Below are 22,328 nucleotides of genomic sequence, written 5' to 3'. Positions count from 1 at the left end.
CTAAGTGCCACATCTGTTTGTGCTGCACTGTGTGTGATGTTTCAGTCAATATAGTTGATACAACTCCCCTCCTAAGTGCCACATATATTTGTGCAACACTGTGATATATTAATGTAGCTGATACAACACCCCTCCCAAGTGGCACATCTGTTTATGCAGAACTGTGTGTGATGTGTTAGTCAATGCAGTTGCTACATCTCCCATCCTGAGTGCCAGATTTGTTTGTGTAGCGCTCTGTGTGATGTTTTAATCAGTGTAGCTACTACACCTGCTGTCCTGAGTGCCACCTTTGCCAGTGCAACATTGTGTGATGTTTTAATCAGTGTAGCTATTACAACTCCCATCATGAGTGCCACATCTGTTTGTGCATCATTGAGTCTCATTTTTATGTGCACAGGTCACTCAGCTGCTTATCTGCACACCTTTCACTTCACTGTATAACACCTGAAAACATGCTGACTGATGCATGGTCCTGTTTTTGAATCAGGAATTGGTTACTAAATTTCATCTGCATTTAAGAGAGCATCTCTGAACCTCACCCATAGTCACTGTCATATCACTGTAATAAACCATGGATGTTTACAGTTTAAGTATTAAGTCGACATTTAAAATAAAATGCATGTTTGTATGGTTTCATTAAGAGTTGGCAAACCTATTAGACTCTAATCATGTTTTTGTGCAACCCAGTTCAAATCTCCTCCTCCATTTTCTTCCTAAATGCAGAACGCTAGCCTTTAAGAAGGACATTCACATCCCTGTCTTCTCTTTTTGCACATTTGCATATTTGTGCATGAGTATAACTGTACTGATAAAAAAATGAAGTGGAATAAATGGCAAATGTCATGCCTTTTCATCTCCAGTTGAAGATGAACCAAAAACTACTCCTTATGATCACATAGGTATATAAATTTACATTTATGATCATAATACTCCTTACCCTACACATTAATAAAATCAAAAAAACTGCTTGTAGTGGGGGGGGGGGGTCGACCCCACTCTCCGATGTGGTGACGTCAGACAGACAATCTTGATACCTAAATATACTAGCTCTACAATAACAGTGGTAAAGCAAGTGCATCAAACTGTGCTGTATTCAACCTCCTCATCTTAGACTACAGCACAATTTGATACAATTAACCAGTGACCATTTTTACCACCAGAACTATTTCAACTAAAGCTTCACACAACCACCAAAACATTTGTACAATATAAGAGTAGACTTCAGATAGCACTGTGTAGACAGCTTATGGAAGCCAGTCAAATGTTTATCAATGTGTCTTGGTGTGCCATTTAAATTTGTACAATATTCTCAGAACACACATGCGCACACACACCACCAACTCCCAATCCAGATCACATACACACTACCAACTCCCAATCCAGATCTTTAGATTTGTTTACATGGTTAACAGTAATGTGGTCCCATTTTCAGTGAGTCACACAGGCAACTTCATGCCAATGAGAAACTACAACAAGAAACACCAAGCAGACATTGGTTAGTTAATTAATACACAATTCAACTAATGTATCTTGCAAATGCATTAAAATAGTTTGGCAGATCATGCCTCCTGAACCTGATAGACTTCTTTGAGGCAGTCACCAAAGCCGTGGATGAGGGTAAGGTGGTTCACACAGCCTATCTTGACCTCACCAAGGCTTTCGTCACCATCCCCCATTCTGGAATTTTAGCTAAACTCACTAAACTAGGTATAAATCCCTATGTCACAAGATGGGTTGCCAACTGGCTCACTGACAGAACCCACACTGTTTAAGTTGCAGACTCCAAATCTGACCTCAAAGCAGTGACAAGTGGAGTACCACAGGGTTCCGTCCTGGGACCTCTCCTGTTTGGCATCTACTTCTCTGAAGTACAGGCTAACACAGAAGGCCTCTGGCTAACGAAGTTTGCAGATGACTGCAAACTAGCAGCCATAGTCAAGTCCCCAAATGATGTGGACATCCTACAGAAGGGCCTCACAGAGAGATGCCTGGTGTCAGAGCCATGGCCTCAAGCTCAATGCCAAAAAGTGCAGTGTCATCCCCTTTGGATGAAACTCTGTACCCATGAACTACCACAGGCAGCAATCTACTTAACACCGAATATGTGATGAGACCTTGGGACCCAGGTGGACATTAGTCTCTCTTGATAGTCACATCACCACAGTAGTCAGGAAGTCCTTCTACGTGTTACACCTCATCATAAAAGGGTTCTCATCCAGGAAAAAAAAAGTGGTCACTGTTCCCCTCTACTCGTCACTCATTAGACCCATTATAGAGTACAATGCCCCTTTTGGAATGTACCTCACAAGACATCTGCAGCAGCTGAAAAGGCCACAGAAATACCTCAAAGAGGATTACTGGCCTCAAACAAATGCCCTACACTGACCGCCTCAAAAAACTCCAGCTTTACTCCGTAGCATATCGCCTACTCCGAGGTGATCTCTGCCTAACATATAAAGCTATGTCAAACCCAGATCTGTTGGACATGCAACACCTAAAGATATCCCAATCCCTCCGAGCTACACACTAAACCTAAACCTTGTCACCACAATAAACAGGACATGCTGGAGGGATAGATTCCTGTCCCAGAGACTTCCTATACTCTGGAACAAGCTACCCATCTCTGTCAAGCAAAGTTCTTCATTAACACTCAAAAAAAATCTTGATGAGTGGATGGGAAATAGGAAATACACTCTGTGGATCACTTCAGGCTCTCTGCTGGACAGTGGCACAGGAAAATAACTTTCTTGGGTAGCGTAAGCTATGGAACCTTGCTGGCTAGGCTTACGTAGGCCCTTGGTCCGATAGCCTAGTTCCTACAAAAAAGCACTCATAAGTGTTACATGAAGGAACTATACCAAAACAAACATTGCTACAAGTTGGTATTAAGTGTGGCAAGTGAAAGTGACTTAAGTCAATTAATAGGTCAAACAGAAGCTGTGTTACATAGCAAGGGTTATATAGGTAGCTTAGTAAGGGAATGATATATATATATATATATATATATATATATATATATATATATATATATATATATATATATATATATATATATATATAGGCTGCATAGTAAGGGAATGAAGCACTCGGGTGATACCAGTTACATATATAACGTATACCAGAGTTACATATATAATTGGGTTATATATAGGCTGCTTAATAAGGTAATGAAGCACTCGGGTGATACCAGTTGCATATACAATTGTCATGGAGATGAAACACCAAAAAAGATTTAAATGTCTGTTTACCTTTGGTAGTTCTTATTCCTGGAAAGAACTATTACAAACCTTACCAGTGGAAGTAATTTATAAAAGGACATGAAAACAGACCAAATGTTAAGTGAAATGCCTAAGGAGGCATGGACAGTGAGAAATGGAAGGGTTTGAGAGTCAAGCTAAGTTATGTAGAAGTGATTATATTCAAGACCATGTAGCCAGACAGATAGTGGTGGGTGTAAGTACTGTGGCAGAAGAACAAAAAAGTACAAAAGAATGCATAATTTGAGAATAAAAGTTGAAATAAAACAAAAACGTAAAAACTTTGTGGGGGGGGGGCATGCTGTTTACTAGGCGTTACATTTCACAAAATGACATGGCAAGGTATGCTATAATAAGCAGTGGTAACCTGAAAGCGGGGGTGGGGCTGCAGGTAGCAGCTGAATTGATTGGGGCTAACTGAAATAGGGTGGGGCTCTACTACAGAATTTCAATTAACACTGTCTGATCATACAACTGAGGTAATTAATTTTCATCCCCTGATTACTCAGTATGTACCCACTCATTACTGCCACCTTATGGGACTGTATACAGCTCACATGTCTGACCGCAATCAATAAGGTCAGCCTTAGGTGAAATGGAGCCCTAGACAAAGAACTTCATTGTTGTACTCTAGTCCCTGCTGCATTTCCTCTGTGCCACCCCCCACCAATTTTCCGCTCATTGTCCCACACCATTCAGATAGATGACTTCTTTCTTGCTTTCTCACATATTGTCTAACTTTTTAACTTCCCACATTGCTTTTAACATGTCCTATGTGGCCAAAATTCTACTGCAATAAGTCTTGAGGTGCAACTGAATTAAGCTGTGGATCTAGGGGGTGCTAAGCATCGGGTTCTAGATTCTCCGAGATAGATCTTGGAGCATTTTGTTTACAACTTTTTGACTGAAGACAAGTGCAAAGATATAGAAATTCTGTCTGGGAATAGTGGCAATCTTCCTGCCCCTCCAAAGAGGGATAGTTAAATTCTGTGTACATTTCTGTTGATAGACTGGAATGAAGTAAAAGTTTAAATGGCCAGAGACCTATTATACAGCTGGTGGTCTAGGAGAAGAAACCCAAACATATGGATAAATCCATACAGCGATAGGGAGCTCAAGCAGACTCCCCACAGAAGGGATCAAAGCTAAAAACTCAGACCCAAATACTGTTAAATCGTGACACTGCTTGATGCATCACTCTGCCAATGATCAGCTACTATTATACGCATACTTATCACACCACCATAGGCAACTACTTAACACAATGCTGAGGTCTGACTGAAAATGGAAAAAACATGCCCAACTTGCTTCTGTTAGATACACTGCAACCCTTCTCCCACACACAGACAATCCCCATACTCAATTACAGCCACTTTATTGAATATGCAAACTTCAGATAGATGATTCTCCACAACCATTAGCTGGCTTCACACAAATGCATACCACCTCTGCAAAGCTGAAATAATGACTGCTTATGAACAAAATGACAACACTGAATCACTTTCACACAGAACCTCTGTACCCAACAATTAAAGCCACCTTTGAGTGTATATAATTGATATTGGAAGGTAATAAAATATAAATCTTAAAAAATAAATGTATAAATGAACAATATGAAGGTAATATTGTTACACACATAATTATATATATATATATATATATATATATATATATATATATATATATATATATATATAAATAAATAAATAAATATAGGCTCAGTTACCCAGTCTTGAACACAGTACAGTAAAAGCTGAATACCTGCTTGTGCCGATTTTGCTGAAAAGTGAATTATGATTCACTTAATATTTTGCTGCCTCTCTCCAGCATCACATTTAACAGTGACATTTAAATTTCACTCTTGCATTTTCTGATTACTAGCCTAATACAGTTTAGAGTCTGTCCCAGAGCTCACCCAGTATAAGACAAACTAACTGTGATAAGGATGAGTCCCCCCGCCCCCCACCCACACACGAGTGTGCATTTACAGGTTCTAGTTCACCCACAGCATTTCTTTGGGATGTGGGAGGAAATTCAACACCACAAACTGCACAGAGACATTGTTGCAGACGTTTTATAGTCTACTACCAGAGTAGGAGGAGTTTTGGGAATGGGTTGCCCTACACATTTTGTATGTATTTCTGCTTATGGAACCTTGAAGGTGGGCCAGTGAAGACTTATGAAATCCTTGTAATTTATTTGAAGATACACATTTTAAATTGTAATCCATATAATCTTCATATATTTAAAGTACTCAAAGTAATAAATATTTATAGTAGGGGAAACACAGCAAACTTTGTGGTAACTGCCTCAAATTTTTACCTTTGTTCACATCTATTGTATAGTTTGCTGTGTTGGTGAAAATTTTTGAATTTTTTAAAGATCCATGGGATCAATAACTATTAACAGCCAGCCAAGAATGATGAAAGTAATCATGAAGTGTGGCTGCCTTGTGCTTCACTTCTATGTACAATAGCATTTAATTGTTTCCATACTTCAGTAGGTTTAAATGAATATGCAAGTATTTTCTAAACTTTAAAAATGTGATAAACTAAAATGCAGGTTTTATGCAGAGATTGATGAACATTGGTAGACAACTGACTGCAACATACTGGAAAATCAAGATAATGTTTTACGCGTCAGAACGTAAGTATTTGTAATGTTGATTGTTTATTTTGGGTGATGTTAAATGAGTAGAAAGTATGACAGTGTGTATATTTGTGAGTGTAGATGTGTCATGGAGATTGCCAGAAACTTAGTGTGGCTTGTGATATAGTGCTGTGTGTATATGGATATGAGGGCACACAGTTGTCATTTCACCAATAATCTTCATATGCAACTAGCACCACACTTGAGAAATCTGCTGGAAATGAAAGGAGACCTGGGAGCTTGATTCACTAAAAAAGTATGAATGCTAAACTCTGTGCTAGGATGATGTGGACAAAGACAGCTCCTGCTTAGAAATATATCTATTAGATGCACACAGCACAATATACATGTTTAAATTAACAACTTAGGATAAAGTAGGACCATAAATCTCTTATGGTTTCAGCCTGATTAAAAGTCAATGAATTAAGCACAAAAGTTCTGTTTTCAGCTTTGGTGAAACTCAAAATCAGAGAGGAGATAGAGTCTGTATGGTGTAGAAAAAAATAAATACAAGGATACAGATCTGACAGGATAAAACAGAAAATGCTCAAGAAATTGCAAAGGCATTTATAGTTCCCTCTGCTTTGCTATTAACAGTGTTCTTGAGGACAGGCTGACTCTTCCCTTCCTGATACTAGCAACTGATAAACTATTCCTGCTCAGTCTTAAGTTCCTTTCTTCCCAAATATCTTACCTTTTCTATTCCCCTTCCCTTAGTTTTATCCAGATCAGCGTTCCCCTCTGACTTTTTATTTATCCCATTCACACAACTACCTGCACTATACAATGACTGTTTTAAATGTATTCCATTGTTCATATCTACTTATTAGTAAAATGTCTTGAGCTGTCTGTCTTTATTAGCTTATCCATTATGTACTTTTTTCAAAAGTTCAATAATCATAATTAACTCATTAAAGAGTCCTCTATAGTCATTTGCTTGTGATCTCATATATGTTTGTCCAGTGACACAGCAGAAAAGTAGATCTTTAAAGGACCACTGTGGTCAGAAAGTTCAAACAAATTGGTCCAATGAGTGTAGTTGTAATGATATCATATGACATTACATTGACTATCCTTCTCAATGAGGACAGTTCTGTGCATTCACTTAGTATAGCAGTACTCGGAATTACTATTTACTTTCAGAAGTTTTGAACAGGCTAAAACATTTTCCCACTGACAGTGTCTACTTTATGTTCTTTGTCATATTTTGAACACCTTCTGAGTCCTTTCTTCCTCGTGTACAAAATAAGGCTAAAGTCAGGTTTCTTTTAATACTAGTTAAATTATCTCAAGGGACACATTTTTACTTTGTCTGCTGTCAGTGGTATCAGGTTTCCTGACATTCCAGCTTCAGCTGCTCTTTGACAGTACACAGTAAAATACTTCCAAGTCTTCAAAGGCAGAAGACGTTTATGACCTCATGTCGAAGACAAAAGCATGAAGTTATGGATGACAGCACAGGAAAAGAGGTGCAAACACCTGAAATTCACTAGGTTTATGATCCCACTGAGTGAGCTAGAGCGACAGCTACAAGTATCTTGCTGTATGGGCTTTTCCTAGGCTAAAAACCTTAAAATGTGGTGACCAGTGGAATGTAAGGAACAGGGAGACAAATTCTTGAAGTATTGTGAAAGTTCATCCAAACTCAACAAGCAGCTAAGTAATGTTTTTTTTTTTTGTATGTGGCAGCATATGGCTTATTTTAGGGAGGGAAAAACACTTTGGTAAAAAGAAATTAAGTGCTTAGAACACAGTTGCACACTATGCCCATTTTCTGAATGCTTGGTTCTTGCACTTTAATGACCTTAATTTTTAACTCCATAAAGATGTTACCTTAAATTACCCATGTGAACTAACTGTCTGCAGTTCATTAATGACACAAATGTCAATCTAACTTTGTACAATGTGAACTTAAGTCAACTCTATGATCTGACAGAATTTACTACATTGTGCTGTATGGTATTGTTGCACATGCGCATGCCTTTTGCTTAGATCCTGACCAAAAAGATTCAAACCACTTTACCTACCCAGTTAGCAATAAACTACCTGTGAAGACTGGAAAAGGACCCGCACTATGCTGATAGAGATAGGTTGAACCACAGCCACAGCCAAAGACTCTTGAAGAGTTCAGACTGAATGCAAATGCATGTTTGTAATCCACATGCTAAATATCAGGTGTATTTTCTAAATACCTCGATGGAATATCTACATTTTATTTCCTTGATGGTTTGTGCCATAATCAGTGTACTGCGTGAGTAAAGAGATTACTACAACTTAGACTGACATATGGGTACATTAAGAACATATTTTAGTTGCTATTTATAAATATTATATTTGCGTGAGAAATGTGGAACACTTGATTGAATAAATGTGTGAATATTCTGCAATCTAAGCAGAGGTTTCTCCCTTGTGTTTTCTACTAGGAGTGTAACATGAAAGTCAGTTGCTTAACTCTGGTAACAGCTTGGTAATTTTCCACTGGATGCATGCTAGTATTTTGCTGGACAATTTAGGCCAGAAGGTACTACAGACAATAGCCATTATGATGTCTTACCAAGAATAAATACAGTGTAGCCAGAAAAGTAGTATCAAATTAAAGAGTTAATTTAAAAATGTTATCCATAATAGTGCTCTTTAATTCAATAAATATTACCCCAGCTTTCAAATTATTGCTAATTTTCAGTAAGAATATAAATATTGCATTTCCTATGTTTATATCACTGACATAGCTATTCTTGCCAAAATGCATTATTTTACATTATACCATGACCCCCCATTAATATTCCAAAACGTGCACGCTGATTGGCCAGCGTGCACGTTATAATCATCAAATATATAATGGAAAAAAAGGTCCGCCCAGCTTTTTCTTAGTAGTATATAAGTCAAAAAATGTCTGTCTCTATTTTAAAGAGTTTAACATAGCGTGTAAAAAGCAACGGAGATCTTGCTTTCTCCGTTGCTTTTTTTAAACCTGTCTCGTTATGTTAAATGGGTTTAACATAGCGCAACAGCTTTAAAATAAGCAATGTAGATCTTCGTTGCTTATTTTAAAGCTGTCTCGCTATGTTAAACCCATTTAACATAGCGAAACAGTAAAAAGGCAATGGAGATCTTGCTTTCTCCGTTGCTTTTGGCCACAGCTCTGATGTACTGTGTAGGCATGCGCAGTACATCAGAACTGCCGCGGATACCAGCCAGCTGCGGAAGGGCAGCAAAGAGGCATTATACAATGCCATTATTTAAGAAAAGTAATTTCTTTTCTTAAATAATGTCATAGTATAATAGCAATAACCCACTTCTGGGTGTGGGTAATGCGGGATTTACCCACGGTTGTCTTTGTTTGGTCGCTCGGGCTTCGCCCTCGGGACCAAACCACGCCAACCGTGGGTAAATCCCGCATTACCCACACCCAGGCGTGGGTTATTGCTATAATGACTAGAATTTAGTACCAGCTTGTAACATTCCTACGTAAAACAGAGCCTAAGAAGGATCCAGCAACTGCAAATCAGACTGTTGATACCAACTGAAACTGTAGAAGATGACACTGAAGAGCATGTTGTTGGAAGCTTCTGGTGAAAATCTAGTTGTAGATTGCTAACTCCAAATAGTTTCATGAAAGGTCAGCATTTGTAGACAAAATCTGATCCACTGTAAGACTATATGGTGTATACAGCAAAGTTGCATGTTAGCAAAGGTTTCAGCACACTTATTATAAAAAAACTAGTAGAAAAGAAGCAGATGTTGAGGGCATTGGGGTGAAACTTGTGCCATGATGACATCTTAATGACAAAGGGTTAGAGACTGTCATGGGGAGTCACTTTCTTGCACAAGTTTGCAGACCAGTTTGGGAGGGGGGCTATTGGGCTTTGTACTATTCCTGCTTTTGTTTATTGTGTAGATTGCAAATATTTTGCATAATTTGATATGTTTGTGGATGGCATCAAGTCGACTAGTGGACATCAGTGGAGGGAATTTTCAGATGTTCCACTGAGACCTGAAGTAGTTGGATAAATATTTTCAAGTGACAACAAATGGGATTCAATGCAATGAATAACACAATTTACTGTCAAATGAAGAATCCATGAAGGTAACCCTGGATGGAAGAGGCAGTTGCATAATGTGAAAGAAAATGATCTGATGCCAGCTTCGAATGACCATTCCAGTGCTAGAGCCTATCATGAGAGACCTGGCTTCAGAAAGGAGGACATTTTTCTTGTAGCTGATGGATGGGCTGGTGGAAGGTCACTATGTGATTTTAGTAATTAAATTTGAAAACAGGTTTTCATTTCACGAAGAGTGAGGCCTGAAGTAGACAGCAAAAAAAAATATATATAGTATGTGGGTGGCAGAATGCACAGTGTAAGGAGGCTTGGAGCACTGAACATGCTTAGCCTGAAGAGAAAACACAACAAGGAGATGAAAAAGGAAGACCATTCAAAGTACGAATAGAACACAGGCGGCATGAAAGCAGTAGAAAGGGAGAGACAGGTGGTGCATGATTGTAAGTTAATGAAGCTGTAGCATGGGGTAGGGCTTTGGAACTGTAATAAATCTAACCTGAAGAATGAGGACATCTGGTGAACACACAACTATGTAACTGGTAATGGAGTCCAGGGGTCTTCTAAAAATGGGGGCAAATTTACAAAAATAAGGATTTATGTCTTCATCAGGAATGTGCTGAGCAAATGGAACGACTATCCAATAATTAGTATCTTACAAGCATAAGTGGGCTCATATGAAATGGGTGAATGAATGGTGTGGGATGGATATGATGCTAGGGAATGGCAGATGCCTGAAGGAATAGTTCCATTTTCAGGTAGATTTGACAAATGCATGTCTCTCTAGTTTATGTCTGCTCATATTTTATAAAAGGTCATAAATGAAATGCAGATTTCCACAAATACATACACGGCATCATATCATAACTTGTGTAACATTTTACAGAGAGCATTTATTAAAATTATAATGTCTGTATGTACTTATGGTAATTTTGCAATAATTTATTGCTAAGGGAAAGCTTATAAAGTACACTGACTGAATAAATGTTCAGATAACTTCATAACATATGCATATGACTACTGGCAAATCCACTGGTGTCAGACCTGTTTGATAAAAAGAGAAAAAAAAAAAAAAAAAAAAAACAGTGGTATTTGTTGGCACTCCATCCATGTAAAACAGAGTTCATCCCTGACCTTATTCAAATGAAAGCTTGGCAACTGGTTGGGAAATCATAAATTTACCGCTGGCCTGGCCCCCATGTCCCTTATGAACAAAGGCTGTCAATAAGAAAAGCATTATCCTAACACCCCCCTTACAAATCCTTTGTTACCTCTAACAACCCCCCCCATATAGAGACCCATGATACTCAGGACCCAAATGATTTGGGGTGCATGGCTAGGCTTATAAGGGGCCTGCCTAGTGGTTGTTAGCCTAGTAATAACCTTTACCCTATGAAACTTTAAGTCTGGCTCTTCCCAGTACTTCAGTGAACTGAATGACTGCCCAAGACTCACATTCTGGACTGTGTGACTGAGACCTCTGGTGAACAGCAGAAGAAAATAAGCTCCTACCGCAATATAAAATGTGTCACAAACAAGAAGAAAATTACCACACCTCTTGGGAAGGAAAGAAATGAAATGCAAATATGGTTAATTTTATCAGGTATGTACTTTGCCAAAGGACAACATCAACTTCAGACATTTTTATAGAATCGACAGTCCTAGATAAAGATCTTTGTCCTCTCAACAGGTAGACACAATGCACAGACAGAGACACAGTCAGACACAGAATAAAAAAAATGAGATACTTACTGTTTTGCACAGATGACCAATTCCTCGAATTTTGAATGAACCTGTGGGTTGTGCATTGTCCAATTTGAGGTATACCCTGGTGCCAGCCACCTTAGACAACGGTAGGCTTTCCCTCACCGGAGTGTTCACGTGGAGACAGTTTTTGTAGTCCATATTAACTGTTTAGATAACAGTCTTTAATGCTGCAGGTAAGAAAATGTGGGATCAGTCTTTAATGCTGCAGGTAAGAAAACGTGGGATCAGTTTTTAGTTTGTGATTATCTTTCTAATCTGTCCTTCCTCTAGATGTCCATCTACTTTGGTTTCCTTGAACCGGAAACGTACTGTTGCCTGCCTACTCCAAACTTCCAGTATATACTCCATTTTTATTTTTTGTGGCCAAGGTCATGACTGAAAAGGGTCAGAGACAGACCATTTTATTTAACTGGTTAACAGAGAAGTAATAGGTAGTCTAGTGGTTATGACAATGATCTGTGAATAAATTAAGTTTCGTTTATATCAGAGTTTAACTGTCACAGTTCCTTTGAGAAAATCCCTCAACTAATTTAACATCCTTGGGTTATTTTTGAAAACAAGCAGTTCTGTCTAATTGGCTTTAGCTCGCTGTCAAAGTCAGTAGTACTTGCTTTCCTTATTCTGGTGTTGCAAATCCTATCTGCTCCTGTGTGCATGTTGTAAAACAATGAGTAAGGAATCACCCCCTGAAAAAAGACATTTACTGCTAACTGGACTACTTGATTGCTAAAAAATGAAATGATAAAATTAATAAGCATTACTTTCAAAACAGAAGGTCACATTTTAACCAGTACTAGCAGAAGAATTTGTTACAGATGATGTAGATGATATAATTACATTTATCTTTTCAGGACATTACGGATGGAAAAATCCTACACAATAAGATTGAGAACTAGAAGCAGTTTATTAACTTTAGGCTTTATAAAATACTGAGTTCAGAAGAAGTGAAGTTACTAATTATTTCCTAATTTGGAAGTTAATTGTGTATGTGTGTGTTTTTAAACGAAAGACAATGTACTATGAGATTTTAAAGCCTGGGAAAACAAACCAGTTACAAGGCTGCTGTAGTACTCTGTTTAACCACAAGAGGGCTCCATGAATTGCTGAGAAAGAGTAGGATACTATCTAAAACTTGGAATGCCTTGTAATCTCTTTACTGGGGGTTGGATGAGGTGGGGATAATGATGTAATGCCCATTCAAGATGAACTCAGGTCACAGATTGTTAGAACAAATGCAATTAGTCAGTACACAGGGGGGAGCCCTGATGGCATATGAATCAGGCAAGCAGTTCTAGGAAAAGAACTTTAGTTCACAGTGCACTTTTCTGGAAGGGGCTCAAGGTATGTATGTGTAATTCATAAAAGTAGAAACAAAAGTTGCAATCATAATAAAAGACAAATAAATAAGGCTGTCTTGTCTGTTTATATATCTGTCCAGTCTGTTTAACTGTTTTAAATACACCTATGAATCTCTCTTTTTATTCATATAGGCAATTTAAGTAACTACTGCTAGCAGGGATGCCTGGAAAGCTTATGAAGGTAACTCCAAAATTGTAAGATTGGTGTTTATTTACACTTCTTGTAATATTAAATTGGCACAGACTGTCTTCTGCTGGCAAACATTAGCAACTACCACCCATTAGTTCAATTTAAAGGCATAGCACAGATTTTTATTTTTGTTTACCTCTGTTTAGTTGGTGACTGGAGTAACTCAAACCCTTTTCAGTCATAACACACGGAAAGTGAACAAATGACTGAGCAATTCATTGTACAAACTATATCTACCACTACATATTTATTTACTAAAATGATTATGCTTAAACAGAATCAGAATATTTACATTAAAAGCAACTATAACAATTAAGTAAAAAGCACTCAGAAGAAAAGATACATTTAAACAGATTTAAGAACACCAATGGCAACAAATAAATTGAAATGCTAAAGCTCACCAACTAGAAAGTGATAGAATACACACTGGTGTGTATGTGTATGTGTGTGTGCTGCAGTGTTATATGCATACTTTAGATTACCTTTCAATGTAACAGGGATACAATACTTAGATAAACGTTTCTACAAAAGCTATACAGTTGTCTGGGGAAAAGAAGAGGAAGAGTGGAGTTTGTTGAGAAGTACGTACACGTAGTTGTGGGTTAGAACCATACCTCTCAGCCTTTTAGAGCAAGAAATCTGGACAAAGCCTTAAATAATGGGAGGACAAAGGCCCAAAAATAGGGACACGTTTTAAAATATTGCTCTTAGAAAATTGATAGAGTAACAGGTTTTGCAATAGCATGAATTTTCTGAAAGTTATGAAGTCTGAAACTCAGATGTCTTTCATTATTTTCTGACTTCAGTTGCCAGTGATTAACCAGAAAACTGCAATTTTATGAGAAACTGACCAAAAATATGAGGCAATAATCTAGATATTCTGCAAAAATCTGTACAGTTGAGAAGTGTACTAGGACAGTATTTAGTCTAAAAGTGAGAGAGTTTGAGTTAGTACATGAATTAATCTTATCAGATGGAATTATACTTAATTGATCTTATTTAAGTTTTGGTTACCTGAGAAAAGCACTTATCACAGCATGACTGAAAGCAGGCTCAGGGTTACATTCTAAATAGCAGCAACCAAAATGTAACTTTTTTTCTTATTTTTTTATTTTATTATTTTGGTATTCAGGTTAGGATGACCTCTGGTCTTTTTTTTAACAGTGATGTTAGCAAGTGGCAACTGTACAAATACAATTATCCTTATAATGTGTATAATATCCTTTTATCCTAGTTATACTAGACTTATAAAAAATGCTAGCAGATGTGTTACCTGCCATTTTCCTTTTTCATTTCTATGCAGAATTTTTACCTTCTTAAAATTCAGATTTCTTTCTATATGCCCACTGGCAATACCCTTAATATGCCCACGCTTCATTTAAAGTTATAATTGTTTCAGTCTGAAAAATATCCTCTGGCTAACAGTCCACTTAGCAGCCACACTTTCCTTTAGTAAATAAATGTATTCTGAAGTGTCCCCTAAACCATTCCACTTTCAATAACCTGCCAGTTCTAGTTATGAAATGTGTACATTCTGTAAAATTATATTTTTCAGTACTATGTTAATACTAAACAGACATTTGTATGTGTGGGTTCTGTTTCCTAGGTACATCTTATCTTTAGTGAACACATTGTTTCTTGCAGTCTTTCCTCATATTACCTCTTAAAATATCCAAGTTACTGCCTTCTGGATCCCTTCTATGATGTGTATTTTTCTCAAGCAATGTCTCCAGAACACCTTGTATTTATACTATATTAACAGATCTGCTTTGTATTACATATCTAATGAGTAATGTGACATCGAGGATACCTCTTTTCCCTGATTAAAGATAAAAAATGAATCAAAGCAAAATGTAAAGGCTTAAACATGATTCTACTTGATTAATAGTTATTTTCATTTCCTTGCAACAAGTGGCAAAGAGAAATAAAAATCTGTATGCAGGTGAGCAGTTACACCAGTGTTTTATGTGATCAGAATTTAAAGTATTTCATAATATGTATTGCAGTTATTTTATTATATTTATTTAGTTATTTATTTAACTGAATTGGTATTAAAAGTGATCAAATCTTACATGCATATTTGCATTACACACACATTTTGTCTGCCATAGGGTTTGAAATACCATACCTTCCTGTAGTACTACAGTTTAGTATAAGGATAGTACAGCACAGCATAACATTGTATATTACAGCATAATATAATTTCATCTTATACTAACAGATTTGTTGATAGCGTTGTTAGCATTATTTATTGTAAACATCTTTGCTCTGTTGCAGTATAAAAATACCATGAATCTAAAAACTTACCTTAACAATTGATGCTTTGTTCTTGAATAGCAGATTCTACCTTACTTGAGTTTAATTATTCAAAGTAAATTGGCTGTCTGTGTAAGGCTGCCCCAGAGTTGTGGTCAGTAGTTGCTGAAACAAAGGATTGTTCTCAGTGATGGAGTTAAGCAAAGACTGCTTTTGCATGTGGTCCTTATATTCCAGAGTTTTCTCTCCTCATCCAATCAGAGCACAGCAGAAAGTCTCACACCTCCAGTGTTTACCCCTCACTGCTTGAATGACAGGTGCAGGGGTGGAACACGACATTTCAGCTAAAGGTAATAAAGAGATAAAGAGAGAGAGATTCCTTTTGGGAAGAACTGTGTACTGCTGCCAAAAGGGAGCATCCAGTCATGTTACTTCCAAAAGGGAAGGACCTATTTATGAACTCAATTCCAAAAGGGGTGGTGGGATTCACAGCTGTGTGTCTGACACCAGCAGGACTGAGTGAGTAGATCAACAAGTCTGTTGAGTCAGAGGTCACAGAACCGGCTTTGACTGCCTCAAGAACTGCCTCAGCATAATGCTTTCAACTTTCTCTTGTTACTCAGAGAAGAACTAAGTGGGCAAACACATTTTTATGTAAGTGCTGAACCTTTTGTCATGAAAAAGGAAATACATGTTATTACTAGCTGTTACATGAGATTTTAATGCCTTAAACCAGGACCGTCATCAAACTGCACATCTTTATTCAGAATTCTGCTGTTACATTAGGGTACTATGTAGTTCACAACTTTATTGCAGCATGAAGGTTAGAACATTGCATCAGGCAGGACACTGACACAAGTATTAACTCATTATGTTGTGAGGAGTAGAACAACTTGTCTACGAGTCAACTTGAATAGTGTGTGCGTGTCTATGTGGGGGGGGGGCACTGCTTCTGTTGGAAAGGATTACACATACCAAGCTAAGTGCAAAGTCATGCTTGTGAGGTCAATACTTAATATTCTGTGTGGTGTGACAGAATGCTCTCTACAGTAACACCAAGGCACCGTGAAATATATTAGGGTGCATCACTGAAGATACCACTGGAAATGATATTTAGACGACAGGACTATGTCACTGTACCGTTTAATGTCATCAGCCACATAAACTTTTTTTAGAAACCATGGTTATGTGTAAATGTATAGCATCAGGGTTAACATTTTATGTTGTGTATGGTATTGCAACATGTTTGCTTAGTTAACATACAACTTTTTATCTGTTGTTGAGGTCTTGTTTATTAGATTAATGCACAGTGTATTGTAATATGTCAGAAGATTTAACACCTTATGTGGGACAGAATGAAAAGCTTGAGTGCTATAGCAATTAAAAGTTTGCCTGTAACATATATCTATATCTACTATATGTACATATCTACAGAGAGAGAGAGACACACACACACACACACACACACAAAATTATAGCTTTTTCAGGACATGCTACAACTGTGACTGTCAAAATGAATGCCTCCAACAAAAGGTACATGACTTGCTTAGAGAGGGAATCGTTACTCTAAAAAACGATATCTTTAGTAGGTACAGAGAAAAAAGCTGAAACATGATGCATGTATTTATGAAGTGTTTTAAGGGCAACATATTTTAATACCAGGTGGGTGGCCGCGGTGGTGCAGCGGTTAGCGTTGCTGCCTCACAGCAAGAGGTTCTCTGGTTCGATCCTCAGCTGGGGTGCCTTCTGTGTGGAGTCTGCATGTTTATTTTATTTTATTTTTATTTATTTTACATTTGTTAACCGGGATAATCCGACTGGATATATGTCCATTTTCAGCAGAGGCCCGGGGAGAAAAGCTCCTAACAATAACAAAACAAAGTATCATTTATAAGACAAAAATTGGGTAGCATGAAAAAAAAGTTACAAAAAAACATTGAGACACACATTTTTTTTTTTAGGGCATGTCTTCCCTATGGTCGCGTGGGTTTCCTCCGGGTGCTCCGGTTTCCTCCCATATCCCAAAGATATGCTGTAGGTGGATTGGACACTCTAAATTGGCCTTAGGTGTGAGTGCATGCATGTGTGTGCCTTCTGTGGAAGGTTGGATGCTGGGCTGGCAACTTGGCACAGTAAAACTCCACTGCCAATCATGAGCGGCCAGGTGATCCGCTGTGGTAACCCCTAACTGGGGAAAGCCAAAAGAAGAAGAAAAGATATTTTAATACCAGGTGGGCTGGGGACAGCAATAAGAGATTTTAAGTCCAAAATGGAATTCTCTGGCTACATCCCTATGTGCGGTATACACACACACACACACACACACACACACACACACACACACACACACACACACACATAAAAGAACAGAACAAAATCATTGAATAGAATTTGGAGAAGTGAATGGCAGAGATGTTAATGCTGTTGGCAGATGTCATTGCATTTGTCTCATCTTTACAGCTAGCCACCATCTTTGTTGTAATAAGTTACCCATCTTTCTGAACCCAGAAATATGTTTATTCATTATAACTATTTAAACACTGTCTGAAGAAGTCAAAAGAAAGCCATTGTAGGTGTCCCCCATTCTCAGTAAGTAACAGTATAACTGTGTACATGCTTGAACATATGAGTCATATGCATGTATGCGTGTAATGGAATAATTTATTTTTTGCTGTGGGTTTCCATCTCCTTTGCACTGGATTGATAGCAACAAAGACCCTGTGTAAAAACAGCGTTGGCTGTCCGTTTTCAGACTTTTCTGTGTAAGTACCTTTTTTGTTAGAATATTTCCGTATGTGTTTCAGACTCAAGTTTCTCCCAGAAAACTGAGTAGGTTAACTCACTTTATATAGTGTAATATCACCTAAGCATATTAACACAATGCACCATGTGGATTGTAACAGTACTATAGCAGAGTTATCAGAGTGAGTTATACGGAATGTGATAGTATGCTAACAGGATGATATCTTGTGGAGAGTGGGACAGTAGATTGGCAGGGTTAAGACCCAGTGGATCTGTAACTAGTTGTATATCATGAAGATTACTGATACAGTTAGCACATTATAACACCTAAGTTATAATAGCACCGTCAGACCATTGTCACCTACATGATACATTAATACTTAAATTAAATTGCAGCCAGCCCAGACTCAATATATATTTTTATATATTTATTTGCATTTTGTTGACTGGGTTAGTCTCACTAGGCTAATAACATGTTTCCAGGGCAGATCTGAGGTGGTATTCATTCTGCCTAGTGGAAATTTGGGAAGGACACCGGGGAAATTCTTCTATAGTGCCAATATTTTGCCATTTGAGAAACTGAGAAGAGTAGAGGTGGCAGAAGTGTAAGATAATCAGAAGCAGAGGTCCATTTATTTTGGTGTTTAGGAAAATTGTAGTGAAACTGTGGGGATTACAGTTGTATCACCAGGTGAAAAGGGTAATATTGATGAGGATATTAAATGAAAAGGCATTACCTGATGAGTTACTGATGTCCTAGTATGAGGGAGTTAAACAATGTGCTGTTTAGTTCTAGGAAGGCAGTGTGGTCATTGAAGCAGAGGCTGTAGTAGGTTCTCCGACAGCTGGAGTTATGGAGACAATGTAATATAACCAAGTCACCAAAGACATTTCTGTTAAATGCTGTCTAGTGGAAGAAAACTTGTCAAAAACACTTTCAGTGGTCTTTGAATGTGCACTCCTCCCCCCACTATTGTGTGACCTCAGAGTTGGTATATATAGTTCAGGGGGACATACTGGATCCTTGACCCCTGCAAAAAAAAAAAAAAAAAAAAAAAAAAAAAAGCTTTTTTTTGCAAAAATTGCCAAAAGTATTTTTTTTCTAAACTGAATGGTATTTGACATAAATGCCACTGGTGAACTGATATAAATCTGGAGATGTGTACTGAATCTATAGATATATAGGCACTGGCAGACCAGAGGTCAGTGATGGAAATTTTAAAAGTATTTTGTCAACAACTACTGCAAGAAACAGAATGCTATCTGTAGTGAAACATATGGCACGTTACACATAAAAAAAAGGCTTCTTGTCATTTATATTAACACTAAGAATGGACAGACAATTAGCAGGTGCATTATTTTGGGTATAGTTGTGACTATACTGCTTAACCATTCCTGATTTTGTGAAATGCCCCTAATTTTGACTCATATATTTTGCTGTCTCTTGTATTTTTTTTTGATTTTCTGGTAAATCACTGAGGATTAGAATCACTCAGTAATGTAAGACATTAGAGCTTGAGTGAATTAGATTAGTATTAGACACCATTACAAAACTTTATTCAAAATCTTAAAACTCATACTCAGGATATACTACAACCTCACAAAGGATGGTGACATCCACATAAACCTGTCCATTCCCACCTGTTGACTCTAATCCACCTACTATATCCCCTACCACCATATCTCCAACAAATAGACCTCCTAACTCACTGCTGCCCTGCCATCTAAACATTAGGAGCATAAATAACAAAACTCAGCACCTGCATGCCCTCTTAGCTGTTCATTCCCCAGATATAGTATGCCTAACAGAAACATGGCTAAAGCCTGCCACCAAGGACCATGAGATTCTGCCACCATGGTACAATATGTTTTGACTAAACCATACCACCAGAAAGGGTGGTGGGGTAGCCATACTTTACAAGTCTACCCTATCTGTCAGCATAGACACCCAACAACCACCCCAGTTCAGTAATGCTGAAATTCTTATCTCAAAACTACAAATTATTAAAACAAAAATGTAAACGTCTGTGTCTACATTCCCCCAGGGAGGAACACAGAAACCTTAGAAGACTTATATTGGTGATGCAATAACTACCCCTAAGAAGCAATTGTTCTTGGGGATTTTAACATTGACTGGAACACTTGTTCTTGTGAAACCCCCACAACCCACATAAACCTCTATGGATTTACTCAAATCATAACCACCCCCATCAGGACAAGAAAACCCAATAACAAGGAAAGTACCCTAGACTGGATACTTCAAGAAGAACAAGGCTCAAGTCCAGCGAAGCAATAATACCACCTCTTTATTAATCGACACAGCAAATAGGTAAAAAAGCACTCCAAACCACACAATAGGAAGTAAAACCAAACAGTAAAAGATTAAGCGCTTTCATCCACTGTATCGTGGACTTCATCAGAATCATACAAACTAATTGGATGATTCATTTTAAACCCTTTTTGGCGCCAACTTTTTGTTATATTTAAAGACATATTCATCTTGCTTTTAAAAAAACATACCACTTTTTCTTACAAAAACATTGCGTAGTTTCAGAAAATTAATTTGTATACAATAATGACCATACAAACATTGCCTGCTTTGATAAATTAAATGCTTTTAAATGTCTTTAAATAACCTATCAATCTTTTCGTGTATACATCTAAAGACAGTCCATTTGATCATATAGTCCTAAAATTATCCTAACGTTATACCTAATGTTTGTATAATTAAATAAGGGCAATATATGATTTTGATATGACCATCTCTTATATAATATTCTTTCAAAGACTAAAATTCATATAAAATTTTATCTACCTTCCCTATTATCCTTATATTATAGTGCATATGTATATGTAAATTTAAAAACATAAATATTGTTCTGCGTAAAATCCTTTGACACTATTGTATGTCAACATAGTAATAATGTTAAAATCAGAATTAATAAATGATTAAAAAATACTAAAAAATAAAAAATCTAAAAAATCTAATGACCCAGAATGTGCTAAAAAACGCTATATAGTAAAACTAATACATAGGTATAAATGTATGTAATAATATATATATATATATATATATATATATATATATATATATATATATATATATATATACACATTTAAATAAATAAATGAATAAATATGTAAATAATGAATATTGTTGAATAAATAGATTAATAAATTCATAATGTTCAATGTAATTTTTACGGCAGAGATATGTGCACTCTTTGCGTCTATCCTAATATGAGTAGCATAATAAATGTCATAAATAAACGTGAATAATAAACTTTAAGATAGAAAAGGTCTTAACGATATATAATCGTTTGACCCTGGCTTAGTGGAAGCGTCAGTAAGTATTTGCCATTTTGCCTCCCTTTCAGCAATATAAGCCCTAAAATTGCCTTCTCTAATGTTAAAATTCACACGTTCTAAAATTGCAAACTTGAAATAATGTGTATTGTCTGTCTCCTGCACATGTCGGCTTAATGCATTACTAGTATCCTTCTTTTTAACTGCAGATAGATGTTCATATATTCGCCTTCTAAATTTTCGTTCGGTTTTGCCAATGTAATAACAACTACATTTAAAACATTTGGCCAAATACACAATGTTCATAGTGTTGCAATTACCTCTAACGAACGTTACTTTAGTCCTATTTATGTTGTCCAGGACCAATATTTTCATCTTCATTAATGACTTTACAATACTGGCAACTTCCACATTTCCTGGTTCCTCTATTATTTCTAATGTCCCTATTATGACCTATATTCCTTTCCAATAGAGACTTCAAATTCATTCCCATTTTATATACAAAAGTGGGTGTCTCACCCAGTACTTTCCTTAAATCATTATCAATAATAATACCAGTCCATTCCTTAAATTTACATACAACTATAGTAGAGTAGGAATTTCATATTTAGACACTTTTGTGACTAGCACAAACGATGGCTTTTCTTCTCGTATTTATAGAAAAAATAAGTTCTCAAATAATTACCTAGAATATACAAGTTTTCACCCCTTGAAAATGAAAAAGAGCATTTTCAAGGGGCAATGC

General features: G+C 37.0%; 1 protein-coding gene and 1 long non-coding RNA gene across 2 annotated transcripts in view; one reads left to right on the top strand and one right to left on the bottom strand.

Moving 5' to 3' along the window:
- LOC122799303 (L-serine dehydratase/L-threonine deaminase-like) overlaps positions 1–15,750 on the bottom strand; it is a 47,854-nt gene extending 32,104 nt beyond the window's left edge. The window contains exons 1-2 of the mRNA XM_044068269.1: positions 15,587–15,750; positions 11,717–11,898 (exon numbers count right to left, since the gene is read on the bottom strand). Coding sequence (XP_043924204.1) covers positions 11,717–11,869 — 153 coding nt within the window. The 5' untranslated portion in view covers positions 11,870–11,898; positions 15,587–15,750. The remainder of the gene's footprint in view (positions 1–11,716; positions 11,899–15,586) is intronic.
- A 204-nt stretch (positions 15,751–15,954) lies between these two features.
- The window catches only part of LOC122799304, a 133,974-nt gene continuing 127,600 nt past the window's right edge, over positions 15,955–22,328 (top strand). The window contains exon 1 of the long non-coding RNA XR_006364452.1: positions 15,955–16,189. This is a non-coding gene — a long non-coding RNA (uncharacterized LOC122799304). The remainder of the gene's footprint in view (positions 16,190–22,328) is intronic.

The sequence above is a fragment of the Protopterus annectens genome, chromosome 4.part0, assembly GCF_019279795.1.
Source record: "Protopterus annectens isolate FY-2018-M chromosome 4.part0, PAN1.0, whole genome shotgun sequence".
NCBI classification, from domain to species: domain Eukaryota; kingdom Metazoa; phylum Chordata; order Ceratodontiformes; family Protopteridae; genus Protopterus; species Protopterus annectens.
The sequence above is the reverse complement of the archived record's forward strand: the minus strand, read 5'-3'. Positions and strand labels throughout refer to the sequence as shown.